At 42.6% G+C, this 20,749-nt stretch overlaps 1 protein-coding gene across 4 annotated transcripts; it reads right to left on the bottom strand.

Annotated features, from left to right (window-relative positions):
• Positions 1-102: 102 nt before the first annotated feature.
• Positions 103-20,749, bottom strand: LOC130202527 (disintegrin and metalloproteinase domain-containing protein 23). 4 transcript variants are annotated; one of them, XM_056428142.1, is made up of 27 exons: positions 20,562-20,749; positions 19,686-19,900; positions 19,133-19,209; positions 15,467-15,530; positions 14,462-14,544; positions 14,262-14,325; positions 13,833-13,905; positions 13,282-13,364; positions 13,024-13,089; positions 12,772-12,840; positions 11,796-11,962; positions 11,365-11,449; positions 11,188-11,275; positions 10,195-10,246; positions 8,751-8,850; positions 8,596-8,667; positions 8,420-8,506; positions 8,250-8,330; positions 8,087-8,137; positions 7,913-7,976; positions 7,671-7,776; positions 6,532-6,651; positions 6,211-6,379; positions 5,200-5,311; positions 3,792-3,882; positions 2,839-3,047; positions 103-1,926 (listed from the first exon to the last, which is right to left on the bottom strand). In XM_056428142.1, exons 1-26 carry the CDS (start codon positions 20,635-20,637, stop codon positions 2,924-2,926), a joined length of 2,439 nt encoding a protein of 812 aa, XP_056284117.1. In that variant the 5' UTR covers positions 20,638-20,749; the 3' UTR covers positions 103-1,926; positions 2,839-2,923. The 4 variants fall into 4 exon arrangements, with proteins under 4 accessions (XP_056284117.1, XP_056284126.1, XP_056284147.1 ...); XM_056428151.1 differs by lacking the exon at positions 2,839-3,047; XM_056428172.1 differs by lacking the exons at positions 2,839-3,047; positions 3,792-3,882.

Raw genomic sequence — 20,749 nt, 5'->3', positions numbered from 1 at the left:
TGCCGTCTTAAATCTTCAGTCATATATCTGTTATACTAAAGGAGATAAAATATTTTTAATAAGTAGTAATGATTCGGCAGGGAAAACACAGAAACGCTCAGATAAAATGTGTCAGTAGTTTATTCATCCGTCCAAATGTACATGATGCAGTGAGAGAGGGACACCAGATGATGAGTAACATGGAGGATTACAACGATGCCAGTGCTATGGCAGCACCTGGAACACACCAACTATCAGCTGGACTGGAAATAATAGCCCTGCACAAGAAAACTGTTCAGGCCTCGATATGTACAGGCACCATACAGTGTGTTTGTGTACGTGCGTGTGCATGTGTGAGAATTGAAAATATCAGACCAGATGAAAAACACACCAACAATTTTTTTCAGGTCCACAAATGTAAAAGGGTGCTCTCTCGCTTTTCATTGGAAATATTAATTCATTCTTTTTTTCTATTTGTCCATTCATAGTTTGAGTACAAAGCAAAGTGAAACCAGACATAGGAGTGGCCAAATAGATTCGTTGATTCGCAGAATGTTTTTGAAATTCCATGTTGATAGTAATTTACCCATACGTTTGTGCAATATCTCTCTTTGCATAGTAAATAAAAGTTAAATGTTTTTGTTGTTGACATGCACCTACCTTTTGTAGCATATTTTTCTTGCAGATTTTGGGGACTCCCATATAGAATTATAAGCCCACTATAGTGAATGCATGCAGCGTTACCGGAAGAGCTGAACTTGATTTCTGCTAAGAGTTTATGAGAGCAAAAGGTTAAGCCAGTATAGTGGGTGTTAATGAGGACTGTTACGTGAGACCTGGCTGGACAGATGAGCGCCTGCATGGACAGACGTTGTGCCCTCAGCAGTAGGAGAGGCACCGCTGGATGCAGACAGAGGGGAAAGTGCTCTGTGTGCAACAACATCCATATGTTCAGGTGATTGGTTCTTTGGCTTCTGCGTCACTGTTGAAGATACTCCGGGAGGGGGAGGGAGGGGGGTGTCCTGTGACATTAATCTCAGGCGATATCAGTCTGACATGCTTCTTTCTCCTCGACCGCCATGGCTACTCTGTCCGCTGAATTTCACCTTTGACCGAAAGCCCAGACAATGGCAGGAAGCTGCGCAGCGTGCAAATTACAATTTTGTGACCCAAATCCCTTTTTGTTGTTGTCAAGAACATTACCAAAAACACCCGCTATACAACATGCTAAGATTTAAAAAAATAAGATCATAAGCAATTGATGTTCTATTAAAATATGCCGTTATTCCAAACCTCGACTCTTCATTTATGTACAATTGTGTGTGTGTGCATTCACTCGGTGGTCTGCACTGCCCCTATGGGTCCTCACATGCAGCCTCCTTAATCATCTACAGCCCCTAAAACGTGAACTATAGGAGCTTCAACCATCTTTCCACTGGGTTTGGTTGTTTAACGAGGCTACCCCCTGTATTAGAAAATTCCGGTTTTTTTTCTTTGTAGGCCTATGTGTTTGCGGTGTAGCTTTCGTAGCCATGCAGAGCCCTGCAGAGAAGGCTCTTCATGCCAGGGGGCCAGCAAGCAGCACGCTTTTGTGCGAATAGTCATGCCAGGTGAGAGAGTGGTGTGGATTCCGCCTGAACGCCTGTGCACTGGCACTAAAGGATGGAAGAGGAGCTCTGTCACGTGAGAGATCAGGGTGGGGGTTTGTTACATGGGTGAGGTGGAGTTGAAAAGGCTGCATTTCTAACGTCCCTACGATGGAATTTGTTAAAATGTCCACTATGTCTTTTTCAAGTAAATCTAATGCCAAAGATCAGCAGTAATAAGTGCAGTCCAGCTGTCAGGTAGCCAACTAAGGGAGCCTTGAAGGAGTCCATCTGTGATTGCCGTCTCTCCTCGGGTTAAATGGCTGAAGCGTTGGGGTCGTATCGCCGTTTCTTCACATTTCTTACATGGAGACAAGAAACAGGAGTCAGTGTATGCTATAATACCATCTGTAACACAGCTACTGTAACCTGGACAAGCAACCACACTCAAATCTTCACTTTACAATAATAGACTCGTAAGTAAACTGCCACTAACAATTCATTAGCTATTGTTATAGCTATATACTCAAGAGAAATGATCTCCATGGTTATATAATTATTCGTGGACTTCCAAGAAGGGATGAAAGGCTGGTCCATGTTGAGCCAGTTTGGCCTTGACTGTAAAGAGGCAGTCAGAGGTATTTATATTCATAAATCTTTACATCCCAATTCATGATGATTGGTAGTTTGGTAAACAGGATGAAGACCATTTCTATTTTGGATCCATTCCACTTAAGTCTTCATATTTTCTTCTGCGTCCTGATTTGTGACACTGAGCATCGGAGAGTGATTTAAATGAAAACTTTCACCCAGTTTCAAATGAGCTAATGAATACATTTTGAAGGTCTATGAATATAGATGTCCTCTTTCGCGCTCTTGCAGGCAACTTCCGACCGGCGTGTTCGTGCAACATCAGTTTACAAGGTGAAGAAGTGTAGGAGACATTATTACCCGTTTTGATGGGAAAGACATTAGTTCCACTCAAAACATAACAATCTGGGAGGAAAGAGCTAACATAAAATACATTCTAGAGAAGAGGGAAAGAGGAGACAACCACATAAACAACAACCACAGCAGCAGCAGCAACAATACCGACGACCACAACAGTGGGACAACAACAATAGGACAACAGGAGTGATGCATAACCTCCCCGTACTGTGGCTTGCTGTGGGGCTTCTATCACTCTGTCATGCACCTGTTCCAATAGTAGGCCAGTTGAAGGTGGCACTATTGATGTGCGTGGTTCATGCAGTGCAATGCGCCGTGTCTGTACCAGGTCTATGAAGCAGGCAGCAATGGCAGCTGGTGTGGGCGGGGTCCGAGAGTCCTGCTCTGCTCTAGGGCGGAGCCTGGCCATCTCAGGTGGGTGTGGCCAGCCATGGCACAAAGGCTGCGGCCAACAAAAAGGGTCCTGGCTTCTGTCTCTGTCTCTCTGTCGCTCTCACCACTCCATTTAAAGTCTCACCCTCAAACAGTAACGGACTGAGAAAAAGATCATGGAGGTGATGAGAGCATGACAACCTGGACCAAATCAATCTGGGTTTGGCTCAGCCTTTGTGCAATGAACTGACCTCCTCCAAATCAACAAGTTAACATGCAGAAATGTTTCTTATGCTACTTTCTTTCCTTGTTTTTGTGTTTGTTTTGGTGAAGACCATGATGCTTTGGTGGCAGCAGTGTTGTATTTCTCACTTGTTTTTTACGTCTATTTAAATTAAAATGTGTAACACCCCTCTTGCTCGAGACAGCAGGATATTTAGCAGTAGACTTAACTTATTTATCTAGATATTAGAGACCTAGCTTTGGATTTCAGAGGGGAAAACGATTTCAACTTATCAATACAAGCATACACACGTTTAAAAAAAAGTATTATTAAGCTTTTAAACATATTGTTTCCCGTCTGTTATCAGGACTTAACATGCATGTCAAGCGTAAGCTCTGCCCGTCCAATCAGTTTGAGGTTCTGCTACAGATCAACAGACGAGCCCCACATGGAGCCCAGTGTCTCTCCAAATCACCCTTTACACATCCATCCACGCATCCTCCTTTATAAAAACCAGGACTGCACACCGGATGGAGTTGAGCAGTTTAGATATGCGCTCATCATGTGTTTGTGTATTGTCTACACTGGGGTCCATATTCTGGAGCAGGACCTCAAACCCTGGTCTCTAGAAGCAGCAGGGATGCTAGAGTTACAGCAGGAGAGGCATGCGGCGTTTTGCTTACTTAAAGCCCCATCCAGTCCCCCCCAGCACTATGGCAGCCACAAGGATGGCTCCGGCGATGGAGCCTATTATTAGATTGGTGGCACTAGGACCTGTAAAGGGTTATGGGGAAAAAGACATGAGTTTCTATACTCACTTACTGTATAAATAACATGTAACTGTACAATGACGATTTCACATGGAACAGAAAACATAACCATAGTACTTGTACAGAAAAATGACTGAAACTGAGTTTGCATGCCCCCTTTAGTGTGTAACATGTGGATAATGAAGTAGAGGCCCTGGGAATCTTTACATGTATCTGGTGTCAGTTGAGGTTGTGATTATCAGTGGTTTGTCCGTTTAGGTTGTGCAGACGACTAGACCCTGGGTATCCATCACTATCAAGCTATAATCAAACACAGATTGACAGGTGATGTGCATATGTGGTCTGCAGTATGAGCAGTAGAAATGTTTTAAGGGTCCCAGTCACCACACAGCCTACCACTGACTGACAAGCCAGGTCACTAACTGGACATTTCTCAGGTCTGTTTTCCACCTAAATGCCCCACATGCCCCAGAAAGGAGAGGATCACAGGAGCAACAACGTAACGACTAAGAATTAGAGAAAGAAAAGGGACAAGAGGAAGAAGAGGGAGGGTGAAGAAAGAGGCGTGTAGTAATGGGGAGTAGGAGGGGGAGGAGGAGGAGTCCATCAATCAATCACACAACACTGAATACATCCAATCACATGACAATTATATGGTCATCACCAACACACAAGAAAACACAAAGCCACCGGGACGCACATACGGGCTCAGGCCGGCTCACGAGACCGCCCGCACACTGAGGCACCACTATGAGAGGAAGAGCTGTGAAAGGGTTAAAGATGCTTACTCTATTCCCCACCCTGTGCCTCCAAAAATCACCCCCAGGGCCAGAATGGTCCCTGCTACTGCCCCTATCAGCCTGTTAGTGGCCACGCTCACTGTGCAGAGGGAAAAGGAGCATTATTACCACCCTGTCAAAAACAAACAGCAGGCGTCTGCTTCAGAGTCATGGATGAAGTGACACGGTTCCCTCTGTGACGCTGTCCACCCCCTTAGCCACCTCGCCCGTCCCCCCTGTGGTCAAAGTGTCAGGTGTACAGCTTGAACTGTGTGTTCATTTCATCTTCTAAAAACATAACACATGTAACGCTGTTGTTTTATTCTCCTGCAGTCGCCATCTTACTTGGAAAGTCTTCATGACCCCAGTACACCTGTGAAACTGTGTGCTGACTCCGATCTAACAGTGTGACTGACAAGGACAACAACGAAAATACAAGTCTATAAGTCAGCGTAAAACTTGGCTAAATCAAATCAGTGTACATAAAGGTGTGTGTTATTCATTTTATCGGACAGCAGAGGTTGAAAGAGGTGAAAACCGACCCGTGGGTCCTTCGTCCTGAGTGGCCTCAGGCTCTTTAGGCGGGTCAGGCATGCTACAGTCCGTCCCCGCCCAGGTGGTGTCACAGGTGCATGTAGCTTCATTGTTGCACACCTGTACAGATCAGACAAAAATAGATGAGGCGACGAGGGAAACGTGCGAGCTGTAAATAAAGTTGCTGACACACTGGGATGCTTTTTTGGGAACCATCTGGATTTTTCACCCACAGTTAACAAAAGATCCCACATAAACACTTACTACACTGTAAAAAGTTTATAACGATAAAGACACATTTCTGGAAACTGATCCAGATGAGATTAATTATATCACAGAGCTACAACTGCATTGTAAGCCAGGTCAGCTGCTTCGTTAAGACGGATATAATTATGCAAACTACAGCAGAGCCAGTCTACAGGCAGAACTTAATCTAATTGATTGAATTACACAACAACAGATGAACCAGAATGTATTGGAACCCAATCGGCCTTCCTCACAGCGGACGTCTTGACTTGTCATAGAAGGAATAGCACAGGTGTTAGTAATAACAATAACAATGGCTCTGTTCTATAAGTGTCCCAGTAAGTCATGACAGTATGCACAACACAAAACCCTGAAACCAAAGCAGTTAAATAGAATTTAGTCATCGTAAATTTAAAATGAAATGTTATTCTGTGTATAATGTTTGCTATTTTTACTGGTTTATTGCATTAAAATATATTTGTTTGAATTTGTTTGGCTAAGTGCTGTTTAATTATTAAAAAAAGGATAAGTAAAAGACTTTGAGCTACATTTAAAAACAAAAAAACACACAGTTTATTATTAATATTATCATAATATATTATTGATGACTACATTTCATCTAAGTGTGCCAGTGGCAGGGTGCTGGTATTACAGTACATGTTGGTTCCCTAGACACAACAATAAAAAACAGTTACGTGATATGATGAAGTGAAGCCTTGCAAGACCTCAGAGAGCAAAGTGTAACTTGTGTGTCAGTGTACAGCAGGACTCACCCCGTGGGCAGAGCACACCTGTCCATTAGGTCCACTAGGGCAGGTGCTCATATTGAGTGACTGGATTGGCAGACACTTGTGGTCAAGGCACATCATTGACGGCCCACACGGAGACCCATCCTCCACGTAGCCTAAATCAGTCTCATCATCCAAAAGGACATGGCCGCCACTGTGACGAGAGGTTGGAGGGACGGAAAGATACGGAAAGAGGGGGATGGAGCATAAACTCTTACATGAAAGATTAAACCAGAAGAAATGGATCACGGAGGACAGTGACATGTTATATCAGCTCGTAATATCTGGCAGTATACAAGGATTTACCTGCAGTCTACCAGTCTGCCTTGAGGGTTGAAGGTGGCTAAGGTGATGTCTCCTTTCATCATGCCGATGCGTGGGTTGCGGCCGATGTTGGTACACAACAGGTACCCACAAAACACATCACTGAAAAATACAACACAGAGGAGTCTTTGCAGATGCCAATCGTCCACTTATCATACATTTTGCCTTGTCAGGTCTTCCTTGTTCTAAACACTTTAACTTTATTCCACATAGTTAACTCATTATAAGCATTTTAGAATCAAGGTCACGACATACGGAAAGTATGAGCCGGCAATTTGGTGACAAGATGACCCACTGAACGCTCGCCACTTTAGAGAGCGTTCAATGAGTACATCTTGACACAACAGTCCCCTCACAGTAAGCTATTAAAGGAATGATTCACCCTTAAAATGACCATTTATAAATCAATTACTCACACTGTGTTACCTTGACTCCACGGTGAACTAAATATCCCAAAACAAATTAAATCCTTGATGAATTAAAAATTAAACTCTTCCGCCACTACCATGTCATGCAGGACTCACAATGCACCTGAAACACCAGCATACAGCTGGATGAATGGGATATGGCCTAAACTGCAGGAGTTGTGCCAAAGTGTGAACAGATGTGTTGATGTGTCGATATAGTTTTGCTGTTGTTATCCTGGCCTCCATTCACATCAATTCATCAAGGATTTACTACATTTTCGGGTTCTTCGTTCATGGCGGTGGCATGAGAGCAAAAAAAACGTGTTCTTTAAGAATACGTAAAATGCGTTGAGTAATTGATATACAAACTGTTATTTCAATGGTGAAGTATTCTTTTATATTTGTGGCCAGTTGTGAAAATCATCTTGTGTTGAAAAGTGGCCCTGCATTTCAAAATGGATGTATTTAGAGTCTTGCTGCAAAAACTATATCTCAGATTTAAAAAAAACGGTTTAAAAAACTCAAAAATAAAGGAAATATGCAGTGATATTGAGAAGGCTGCAAAACAGCACATTGTGCTCTGTGTTGCCTTCTATTGGTTGGCTTCAAACCATCTTTAACAAACCAAAAATTAACCAATGTAGAAATATTAAGTACTGCCATGCTGATACTGTGGGAAATACCAGAGTGACTCTAATTTGTCTTGAAACTCACTGTTTGCTACACTGGATCCATTTGTCTCCATCTTTTCCACAGTTGCCCTTCTCTGTGCCCTCTGTGTTCAGCTTCTCATAGCAGAACTTCTCCGAACCTCCGGCCTCTGGGGTAAAGAAAAGAGGCATGACCTGCACAGCACTGACTTCAGTGAGTCTCCTTTCATGCAGTGTCTCTGTATGATGATACTCTGACACTTCACTATGATGAGCTGATGCGAGCCAAAGGAATGTTCATCTTACTTGACCCCCAGATGTATTTACACTGGTTTTCTCTGGTCTTGCACTCTCCGGTATAGCAGCGTCCCTTCGGGAAGGAGAAATAACAGCATGGTAAATACATTTTTCAGTCAGCTCCTCCCCAAACTGTTATTCTGATGCAGGACTGCTTCATTTCTGATGTCACCCGGTGCCTACCTGGGTTATCTGGCAGAGGTAACCGTCTTGTTTATGGAGATTGGGAGGGCACTGCAAACAGTCACAAAACAACACTTCTTTTTAATCATGCACATTATATTAAATGTTGAAAGAATGAGCATTTAAAAAACAAAACAACTGTAACAGTTTAAGACAAGGACACCTGTCCAGAGTCTCCAGAGCAGGTCTCTGAGATATCACAGTCGTTCACAGCATAGCGGCAACTGTAACCTCGTGGATAAAACTGAAAAGAAAAGGAGAGAAGATAAAAGTCAGAGGTAAAAATTATTTTGTTTTGCTGTAAAACTTTTCAGGTCGTGACCAAACTCCTACCAGACATGTGTTATTGCAGCACGGGCCATCACTGCAGTGGGCCCCGTTGGCGAGGGAGCACTTCTTGCAACAGTCCTTGTAGCACTCCTGAAAATAAACGTTGGAAAGCGCCTCATCCATCTAAACAAACAGACGACAACAAACGGACCTGACGTCCTGGAGTAAAAGACACGTACCGCTCTCGCTCCGCAGTCGCACTCCTCTCCCACCTCCACAAATCCATTACCGCATTCTGTGGCCTCGTAAAGCTAACAGAAGAAGACAGGCGGGTGTAAACTGCGCTGCAGACGTGTGATTCATGGCAGTCGGGGCAAAGTTGTGAGAGTCTGACCTTAGTTGGCCTGTTAAACAGACACGAGCCTCCACCTTTCAACAGGAACTCCTTGTAGTCTGAGATGCTGCATTTGGAGAATTTCCGTGGGTGTTGGACCCTGAAGAGAGAGAACACCTGGTGAGAATGAACCAGAACTGTAGGTGCAGACCAATCATGATGGAAGCGAGGTTCAAAATGCTGTTGGGTGCCGTGTGTGTGATGAGCAGCTTTCCAAGTTAAAGCATCTTATGCACACACACACACTGCTCGCCTGTTTAAAGCTATTTATTAATGACTACTGACACGGCTATCAATTAATGTTCACTGCACATGTTCACAAATTCTTCACACTGATTTAGTGTGAGACCTTTTGAGACCTTTTCAGTTCCACATAGAATTCATTTCCAGTCCCAATCCTACCGTCTTAAAACTGTATGATGAAAAACCGGTGGACATTATAATATCACATATTTGTCATTGCTTCCCATTTCAACTAATATAATTATTAAATTAATGTAACTTGGACCTGGATATGCGGCAGATGTTTTTTTTTTACATTAAATGTTCCTATTATGAAACGATGGGAACTCTACAAAAAAGATTATTGCACAATCACAATTGTATTTAATAAATGTATAACATATCCTGACAGCCAGCAATCAGATACATTAGTGAACTAACATTACTGCCTAAAACAGGAGAGAACATATTTCACATTTATAAATATTATTTACACTTCTTGTAATACCTAAATTAAATTATTCAAGACTTATTGAAGACTTATTGAAGACTTTTTTAAACCTGCAGATATCATTTGACAATTCTGTCAGAATATCTTGAGAACAAGTTCAGCGCAAGGATCACTTTACATTAAAATGATATAAAATGTGTCCATTAATTTACACAACTGCTACCTTGAAATGTTGTCTCCCAATTCAGCAAAGCACAGGAATAAAATAAATATAGCAATGGGAGCAGATGAAAATATAAGACAATGAATTACTATGATTTTTTTTAAAGCAGCAATGAAATGCCTTGATGTACAAGGAAAGGGAAAGGTGACTTGTATAATGTGCCCATTGTCAATGTCATCACATAACAGTAGTTGATAGAAGCGTACTGACCCCATTTATAAATTATACCTAGTATTAACATGCACTCATCAGTTTATTCTTTAACTGACTCAATGTTTAGTTATGAATTGTAAACAAAAGGTTTGATACTGAACAGAGGTTCTGAATAATCAGTAAATTCAAAACAGAACATTTATCTACAAGTTCTGCATTAATTCTCACACTCCAAGAGCGTAATTACACCTTTCGGTGAACATAAATAAGCATCTGTAATTGTACCACTATCCCGTGTGTGTGTGTGTGTGTGTGTGTGTGTGTGTGTGTGTGTGTGTGTGTGTGTGTGTGTGTGTGTGTGTGTGTGTGTGTCTCAGGGGTATGTCGGACATTACCCAGTGTCCTCCATTATGCAGCCGGTCCACGAGTCAGGACAACCACATTCCTCTGCAAACAGGAAAGAGAGGACAGAAAAACCACAGAAACAGACGGTGAGATGGACGCACTGGCAGAAATAGACAAGCATTTAAACACAATATGCAAACATAATTTATACTTTATCATCTCACTTCAAAATAATCAGTTGATTTAGTGCCTGAACTCCAGCTGAATAATTATAGTTTCCCCGACAATTTTCTCTCAAGTTTGGCCAGTTTTTGGACCATAAAAATAATCTCTCTGATGGTTGAGCTTCAAACATGGCATCTGTTCTGCATTCTGCCTCATTCGGCACTGTGATCTTAAAACTAATGGCATGAATCATCTGCTTCGAGCTTAAGAGTTGACAAGAGACAGTTTGGTCCAGTCAAAAGGCTGCTTTAAATGCATCTAAACACATTTGAGTTTCTAAAAAAACAATGTTGTCATGCGGGTTTACATTGCGTACTTTCTGGACACATCAATTAACATAAAACAACATATTATGCTACTTTTGCCCATAGGTTTCTACCCTTGCCAACAGTTATGGTTTATTATCTGAAGCTTTCAGATTTAAGCTTCCATGCCAATGCAATGGAAGGGTAATTTCATTTATGATCCTCAAAGCACATTCCTACTATGTCTCGGATTAATCAGGGTGAACCACAGACTACTCGGTAGACAGTTTGATTGAGAACTATTTTCTACCAAATATTAGACAAGGCGCAGCCGTCATCTGAGTCCATTTTCTCTCAAAACATCAGCAAATTACAGTAGATTATTTTGACAGTTTTGTCCCAAAGTAAATTTATAATAAATCTAAAACTATCTGCATGGTTAAATACAACTAGGGGTAATATCTAAATATGTTTTCTGTAATTTGAGTGATCTGAACATTGACATTGTGGCTTTGAATACCATGCCCTTCATTAACATTAACTGAGGGATAACAACATGTGTATCATGTATACTTCTCCTGGAGGCTGGGTCCCACTGGATACCCAGGTTCTGAGCCAGGCTCTGGGATAGAGACCCCGCCATGGACCAGCTGGTGCCGTACTGTGGACACAGCACAGAGCAGGGATTATTCACCTGCAGTCACTCTCTGTGATGCAGAGTGATGCTCACTGTGAGACAGCAAATCTGACCTCATTGACCCCTACGCCTCGGCTTCCAGAACACATGCCTCCAAAGTATGCCGCGCTGCATCTGCGATAGTGGAAGGTCACATTTCTACAAAATGATGGAAGACAAAGAGGCAGACATGAAAAACAGATGCGATAAGAAGAGAAAACATCACAATGCAATACTTTATTTCACTTTACAATACTTTTTGTAAATATTTACTCCTCAAGACACAGTGCTATTTTAATACCGTGAACTTACAAAGACATACAGAGAGAATACAATGTGAACAAGAAGCCATCATTCACCTGCTTTATGCAAATAAAATAACACGTGGACAATTGAAGAAAAATCTGGAAACTTAAAGAAGATTATTGCAAATAAAGCTTAAATCTTGGCTTGAAATCAAAGAGTGCTGCAAACACATATTTATATATTTAAATGAAGAATTTACGAGAAGAGGTGCACAGCGTCGGCATGGTGCTTGATGCTTTGCTGCCGGTACTTGGAGAAATCCCGCAGCATCTCCAGCGGCCTCACGCTGATGGGGATCTGATCCTTGTCCGTCCAGATCTCCACAGCAACGAGCACGACTCGTGTGTGTAGTTGCTCTTTGAAGATCTGCCATGAAGCGCGCAGTGAATGGGAGGAATAAATAAAGGCATAGAGAGAGAGAGGCAGAGAAAGAGAGCAGCAACAGCACAGGGAGAGGAGAACAACACTGGGTGTGAATTTGAATCGGTACTGTCTGAGGAGGACAGATGAGGGGATGCAGCACACTGGGGAAAAGGAGGAACAGGGGAGTGTTATTACACATAACGAGTGCAAACACCCGCACAATACCATAAAGACTAACAAAAGACAACTATGGGGCCGACTCGGGTATACAGCGATGTCCTCCATTATGTCACACGAGGAAGGCCTTAGCTGTACCGTGTATCTTCACACTGTAAGGACATGTCTGGGAGTTATCATTGTCTCAATGCCTGTGTGTTGTACTTATGCGACATCGAGGCTATCATGGGTGAAATGTTATATTCTGCTGGACTCAAACAACAAATGTGCTCCACCTCCACCAGCTGCAACATTGAAATACGACTAAGGCCCAAGTGTTATCGCATCAGTAATAATATTACAATAATTCTCCCAATGGAACGATTATGCTCAACAAGTACTTTAATACTTTTAATACATTTTGCAGTTAATACTTTTGTACTTTTGCAAAGATAAATCAGATATGTCAGACTTTTACTTGTAACAGAGTGGTATTGCTATTTCTACTTCTTCCAGCATTGTGAGGCTCTACAGAGCAGCTACTACCGTCACTATGTTCACCATATTAGTGTCGTTTGTCAGCATGCTTACATTTGCTCGTGAGCACTTGACTAAACAACAGTAACTAAACAACAGTAACTAAACTGGTTACTCACAGCATCCACAAAATTCACCACCGACTTGGCAAAATTCCTTGTGTGCTGCTTAGTCTTGTGTCGTTTATACTGCAGGCAGAAGGGAACAAGTGCAAAGATAAATAAGCTGCAGTGATTTGATGGCGCTCACTCAGTATATTATGCTAAATGTATTGCTCCCTCTGTTGGGGGGAACAGCAGGGGGAGCAGAGTAGGTCTAAAATATTAATGAGCAATTTTTTCTATATGTATGAGAAACTACCAGTTACATACCATACTGTGATCACTGACAATCATGATCTCCAAATACTTCATCTCCTCAAATACATTACGAGGCATCTGCAAAAAAAACAAAAAAACTGCAATTATCAGGAAGGAGATTGTTTTCTGGATAGTCCCATTAAGATCACACACTTGACATCGACCACACTATCTAATGCAAAGTTATGAAATGCATTGTATAACAATTCAAGGGTTGGAGAACTAATGTTGGTTGCATTGCTTTTGAGAGCGGTGAGATCAGAAACGTACTGCTCGCTTTTTCCTGCGCTTCAGCCAGGACAAGTCATCCAGCTCTGAGAAGAGCTGCTCCTCCTCCTCCTCCTCCTCCTCAACTATGAACACACACAAGGAAATAGTGACACTTCAACTCACATATTTACAACTGGGTTGTGTATACCTCCTTTGTGAGTTCAAGCCCACAGGGTTATGGTTTTCTGAGTTGGTTTTTCCACCCAAACTCAGTCTGGAGTTCCCCGTGAACTCCACACTGAGTTAAATTACAGTAAACATGCAAAACTGTGGGTGCAACACACCCGTTTATACTATGTGAAAATATGAAAGTAAAGTTTGACACCCATCTTTAGCGATATTACATCCATTCCAGTAAATTGTTTTCCCTTTCTGAAATTGTTTTTTATTAAAGCTCTATAAGTAAAAAGGAATCCCTTATTGTGGCCATACTGAACACACATGCAGGGAAGCTAACGCCAGGGTCAAAAGAGGTGTGGCGATGATCAACGGTCGAGGAGTGAGGAGGAGGAGGTGAAATGTTGGGAGGACACAGTGATGAAAACATTTACCATGTTCCTCTGAGTCATTGTTCCACCGAAGGGAGGCTGTTCTTCTTAGTTTGTGAGGCCTTGCAGCTGTATCCTGCATGGGTGAGGCAAACAAGTGTTCACAGCCCAGAGTGAGACGAGAAGAGTGATACCACCCTTGAGTTTGTCTGTTGAATATGAATATGAAGCTACAGCCAGCAGATACAAATGAGATACAACTCACCACTTGTAATACAGCCTGATACTGAAATTAACAAATACCTTTAAACAATCTACAAATTGAGTATACTAGACCTAAAGCTAATGTACGCATGAGTAATGAGTGATTAGGTTATCCTCAGCTAAAAATCTAAAAAAGCAGTAAACAGCAGAGGGCGTACCCAGGAGGTAAGCGGGTCAAAACCTTTGTACGATACATATTTTTGATTGCCTGTGACAGGAATAACTTACGATAGAATGCGTCTGTTGTAAGGGCTCAATTAGATACACATAGACGCCATCGTCAAACATCCCACTGCCGAGCAAAGAGAGGAGAAAAGAGAGAGAAGACATTCGATACCGAGTCAATAGGAGCTGAGGAGCAGCGATGAGCGTATCCAGAATTATTCTGACCACGCCAATGATTACACACAATTCTGCTGTTCACTTACTGCAGCCCGTTGCAGGTAGATAAGGCCACATTGGAGTTATCGTTCCCTCTCACCTGGCCGTGGTAGTAACAGTGCTCACCACCCTAAGGGGAGAAGACACAGCATAGGAATGTGCTTACACTGACAGATGAGGACTCAGATTCACCGCTACATGGTGAATGTGTCATATTTCTTCACTTAATTATCATATATTTTCTAACGTCTCCGAGGAGGTCACAGCTGGTCTCACAGATGCCAATTTGGTACATTCGCAAAGCATTTCAGCAGGGGGTCTCTGCTTGTTGAGATGGGAAGTTAAAACATTGCAAGGTGGGTCCTGGCACTGTCTGTGACTCAGCTGTCAGTTCCAGGGTGAGCAGAGGACATTCACTCCCCTCTCTGCTTCTCTCTCTTCACCCATCCCACACTGCACTGATACTGCAGAGGGCTTTCTCTCCCTCGTCATGTGACCAGAGCTCCAGCAGGAGGCTGCAGGAGAGCAAAACCCTGCTGATTCAGCTACAGTATGCCCAGCCCTGTGCCTGAATCAGCAGCAGCAGTAGCAGCCGGAACCAGCTCTCATTCCCAACATGATTTCTCCCTCCTCTCATTTATCTCTTTTCTTTTCATCCACCTTAATCCACCTACCTATCTGTCTGTCTATCTCTCTGTCTGTCTATCTTTCTTTATATTGATCAACCCATCTCTTCTTCCTGTACATTTTGTTCTTTTTCCTAGTCTGCAAAAGAAGATTCCCTTGATGTGACAGTTGCAGTGTCATTATGATTACCAATTTGCAGAAGGCTTGATGATGAAAGCTGGGAAACAAACTGATTTATATGATCTCAACACTCACATCTGTTCCTACCTTTTGGTTCAAAGTCTATTTCGTAAAGTTGAGACAAAGCGTATTTATGCTTTTTGCTTAACCGACAAAATGCGTGACAAAATAAAAACAGTAGAAAACACAGAACACTGAACAGGTGTGAGCTGTAACATTTTAGTCACAGCTCACAAAGACGTTACCTTTGACAAAACAGGTTTGCCCGCCTCATAGTGGATCTCAACATAATCTGAAGACAGCAAGTCACTGTAAAAATAGAAATTGCATTCGATTAAGGTGGACAGATGTGATGCAGTGACAATACAAAAAAAACACAAATAGAGTCTCTCTGCCTTTGATTTCTTTGACTCATACATTGTGGTTTTCACCGAGCGGGGAGTAGTGCTTTGGTCGGCGTTTAAACAAGAACACTCATCATCACTGTGCCTGCACAAACACTCCCATTGCATCTCAAAAGTGCAGCGGATATGTTAAATGTTGGCTCCCTCCAGGAAGAACTATGACGCATTAACTCCAATAAATACTGTGACAAAAAGAGTCACACGATCTCCACAATTGTTTTTTCAGAGTGGCCTTAGGTTATCATAGAGAACCAGAGGATTCAAATCAATCATCACGAAACTACAGAGTTCATCTACAGAACAAGATTCTTCCTCAAATCCTCCAAAAGTAGATCACTCGTTGAGAAACAGCACATATAACAGGAACAGAACAATGTTGAGTTGTCTGAAAGCTGCCAATGACGCCTAATGTGATGAATGATTGCGAAGCCTCGACTTCACCTTGAACACAATGGTCCTCCCGACAGTTCCTGCTTTCTGAGTCAGCGTCCCTCACCATTTCCCACACTCAATCTGTTCGCTGATAGCTGACTTCAAGAGACTGCAATTTCTGCCACAATGGCACTTTTTTTCCTCGTCACCTTGCAAAACAAAAAAAAACACCCTGCTCTACACGGGCGTGTCGTGGCGTTGCACCTGAGCAGAACAAAAAGAAAAGAAAAAAAGATGGATGTTTATGAATCTAGTTTTGTCTCACCGGCAGTGTGACATGTTTGCGTGATGCTCAGCGGCACAGGAGCAGGAAGTGCCCCCTTATGAGAGGAGAGTCCAGGCATGAGAGAGATTCCTGAGTGAGGGGCTATAAATAGCCCAGCACAGATGAGGCAGGGCGAGGTGAGTGGACTACGCTTTGAGAAGTGGTGTTTGTATGGGTGTGTGTGTGTGTGTGTGTGTGTGAGAGAGAGTACACCACTGCAGTGCATGGAGGGGTAAAGGCCCTGTGTTTGTATGTGTGTGTGTGTGTGGGGGGGGGGGGGGGGACACATACCACTGCAGCACATGGAGGGGTAAAGGCCCTGTGTTTGTATGGGTGTGTGTGTGAGAGAGCTGTGAAAGTGTGTGGAGCTCTTGAGAAGGGAGTCCTGCCCTGAGGTCTGTCAGCAGCAGCATCTGGGAAACGAGACGTTGGCGAAGCAGAGGGAGGACCGAAAGAACTGCGGGAGGTTCTCGTGTCTGGCGCCAGATCAAATGCAGCTCTAAATCCTGTAGTGACACTCGTCAGTACTGTTCCTTCCCACCTCTAACACATTGAAATAATGAGTCTAAATAAGTAGAGATGCTCTCAACAAGCAGCACTCAATCTATTCACTCTTCTCCTCATCTGTTCACTTTTCATTCTCTCAACATGTGATTTGTTTCAACTGAGAAAAATATCTTCTCTGATCAAAAGAAATAGTTTGCAGTCCGAGGTACAGGAAGAGGTTTGCAGATAAAGTAGCACCCATTGTCAGGTTGCAGACCTATCTATATTTAGATCAGCACTGTCGCAGCTACAACACCAAGCAGAATTCAAACCCCTGTTCTCACATGAAAAGGCACACACTGAAGTGAGCTCATGTATCTCACAGACAAGCTACGGTATGAGCAGACCGCCAGGAATCAAGGTCACCCTCTCCAGCCTCTGTGCTGCTGACGGATCATGTGGTGTTTCCTGAACGACGATAACATACCGGACAACATCTCTGGAAATGTGACGCGTGATTGTGTGAGCTGGGAATGACGGGGCAAGAGTGCAATTCCTCCTGTGTCTGTCTGTATGCTACTTAACATATGCTGCAAACAATACACATATTTAACTTCTGCTTCCTTTCTTTTCCACAAAACCTGACTGAATATATTCAATTTAGAAAAGAGGGGAGAAAGACACAGATATTGAATATTGAGGATGACTCTCCCATTGGCCTACCTGATACGTGAGTATCAACTCAAAGCCAAGTTCATAATTCGTGGAGCCTCTCCGATATTATCTGACCTTGTACAGTTGCACAATGAAACACACAGTATTCACTGCAGAAAACTGCTGAAGTCTGCACTTTGTAGGATTCTACAGTGTCATTGAAATGATGCTCACACTTAGAAAAAGATACACTTAGATTCAGAGGCACGAACATGTCCTCCACCAATTAAAGCTTTTCACTTTTAGTTCAAATTGTTTAATTTTTTGCTAAAGTAATGACATTAATTTTTGAATTATCTAGAGACTGAATACCAGCAATCCAAATGTCTGAGTCTTAACATCTAACAGCACTCTGCAATGCAGACAACATAACATTACACTATTTTATGACATTATATAGCTTTAAATCACATCAAGCGACTTGGAATCCAATCAACATTTTAAAGTCCTTGTACACGCGTGCATAAAGCCTTCACGCATGCAGACCGGTTACTTTGCAATGGCAGTAAATCAATATCATTGAGTGTCCAGAGCAACGCGTCTCCGAATGGGACAGTGATCACAGGACACAGACTAACCGTCTCTGTGCTGATTTTGATGCAAACCAATTAAGCCTCATTAAAGATCGTGACTTTGGTTTTCCAGATGCTAAACCGTCTTTCTGTAGTCTGGCAGCTGAATCAACATTGCTTTTCGCAGTCTGGAAACTAGGATTTTGGAAACTAGGATTCTGGAAACTAGCGCGCTGATTCAATTACAGTTTCCCTGACTACATTATCGTCGACTGACGCTGCATTAATCACTGATCTGACATATAAAATAACGTATAATTTACAAACAAAAGTCATCTACAGATGGGAATCACATTTGTTGTCATTTTAGTGTCAGCTATGACACATTGCTTGCTCACAGTCAGTATGTTGCAATTTCTGTTCCTTTTAACGCCCTAGCAAGGCGTTCATTTTTCATGATGTTATAGCAATATCCAATCTTTATTTGAATGAATTATATACCTTTTAAACGTTTCCTACTCAATAGAGCTAACGTGCACGTTCAGTTTACATTCTGCCTACGTTTTAGTTTGTTCAACTTAAGAGCCCTGCATTAATAAATAAAACCCTATATCACAGCTTCCTTTTAATGCTTTCATTTTATGTGTTGTAATCGTACGCTACAGTATTTTCTATAATATCCATAGGGAGTGTCAGGGTGGCTCTGTTGTGTCAGGAAAGTTTCCACAGCTTCTCTTTAACCCCCGGATGAATAAAAAATACTGATGTCCAACCATCTGCACATTACTGTCAACATAATCCTTTCAGCAGATATTTTCTGTGAGAGACAGACGACTCACTCACACTGGAGGTTCAACCACAAGTCTATAAGTTTGTTATGATTAAACGAAACATTTTGGGTTATTTTCCCGTGGTGTACTTCCGGTAAATATGGCTAATTGAGTTGTGCCAACTTTGCACTTCGCACCTCCGTTGTAGAGATTCGGGGAGTGGATCATTTCACCATCTTGTCTCTTTACGTAAAAAGAGAAAGTAGCTCTAATCTATTGATTTAGCTTACAAGAACTACTGTAGTTAGATAGGATGAGAAGGACTTACGTGTTCAATGATAGATCCAGAGCAAATCGGGTGCCAAAGGCCTCTACCTGGAAACTGGCTTGGGCAAGGTGGACTGCCTGTAAGGTAGAAACGAGTCGTGACTACAGATGGTGCAAAAAAAGTATAAAACTATCGCTTTCGACGAACCTAAATCCTCCAGAGTCCACCTTCAACATCCTCTGGTCTACAGCACAGTGCAAAGAATACAGATGTGTCGGATAGATGGCAGATGGTAATACACAGTGGGTGGAGTGGAAGAATAGCTTCCTTCAACATGGTCGCTCTGGCATCACTCCAGCTCTTAAATGCATGCAGCAGCTGCTAATGTGCTGCATGGGATGGGTGTCTTTGCTTTGTCTGACACTGTGCAGTAAAATGACATTAGGTCTAATACGAGAATATGGATGTTAAACTTCAAAGCCTTGTCCACACAGCACGCTATTATGTGACTACACCTTGCTGCAATTGATCACAAAGGTATTTCTCGGAAGTAACTTGTCACCACATCCCAGTGTTAATCTCCCTCGCCCATCCCGCCTCGATGCTGGCTTACCTGCCCCTTTGTGGCTTGGTTCTTAACCCGGGTGTCCAGGTCGTGGTAGGTACTCTCCGAGTCCTCGTTTAGGTAGTATATTAACCGCGAGGGGTAGGTGATCACATGCTCTACTGCATGGTGTGTTGTATTTTTTGTAGCAGGTGCTGCAGTTTCCTGTTGCTCGAGCAGGGCTGGCACTGCGTCCCCCTCAACCTTGTCCCATACTTGAGAACCTGGAAGACAATTGCCACCGCACAGACATGAAAAAACCTGACACACACATACACACACGCAGCCAGCTGTCATCCTTAATTCATGAAACGCATTGATAACACTGAGGCAAGTGGCCACGGCTTTATTGAGATTCTTCTGGACACATTTCGGAATGATTGGTTACATGCTGTCTCGCACTGACAAGCACATATGGCTGATTTATAATACAGAATATAAATAGCTTCATTTCGTTGAAAGATACTTTTGGTAGGCGTGACAAAGTGAAAAACTCTGCACCAGAAAGATACTTGCAGTGTGCATAATGCAATATAAATCCAAATAGCCTATAATAACAATAGCATACAATAACATGGACTTGAAGTAAAAGAGTCCCAGCAACAGTTAATTCAAATATGATACTCATACACAATCAAGAGCACTATTTCTTTATAAACTGAACAAAAGATGCTGTGGTCTGCATCATGCACCATCACGCAGAAGACGCTGCATATTAAATCAAATATAATTTTTTGGGAGGGGGGGTGGGGGTGTAGGCACGATGATGTGCACCTGCAGTACAGAACCAGAAATGATTGTTTAGCTCAACACAGAAAGTGAAAGCTGTATCTAATTTGAGGAAAGTTACCAAAAAAAGCCTGAGCAGGCTATTGCGATACATACCGGATGACGCTAGTGAGAGATGAAGCCAAGGCGAAAGGATGCTCACGAGCAAAGTGGCCAGAAATATCAAATGCATGATTCATATTTGATAACTGAAATATCTCAATATCAACACATCAACGCAGTGTATCGCTCGCGGCCCATCGTGCCGGGGGACGTGCCGTGCATGGGGGCTTTCTTCATCAATC

Source organism: Pseudoliparis swirei, chromosome 2 (genome assembly GCF_029220125.1).
Source record: "Pseudoliparis swirei isolate HS2019 ecotype Mariana Trench chromosome 2, NWPU_hadal_v1, whole genome shotgun sequence".
NCBI classification, from domain to species: domain Eukaryota; kingdom Metazoa; phylum Chordata; class Actinopteri; order Perciformes; family Liparidae; genus Pseudoliparis; species Pseudoliparis swirei.
Note: the sequence above shows the minus strand (reverse complement) of the source record. Positions and strands in the feature narration are given on the sequence as shown.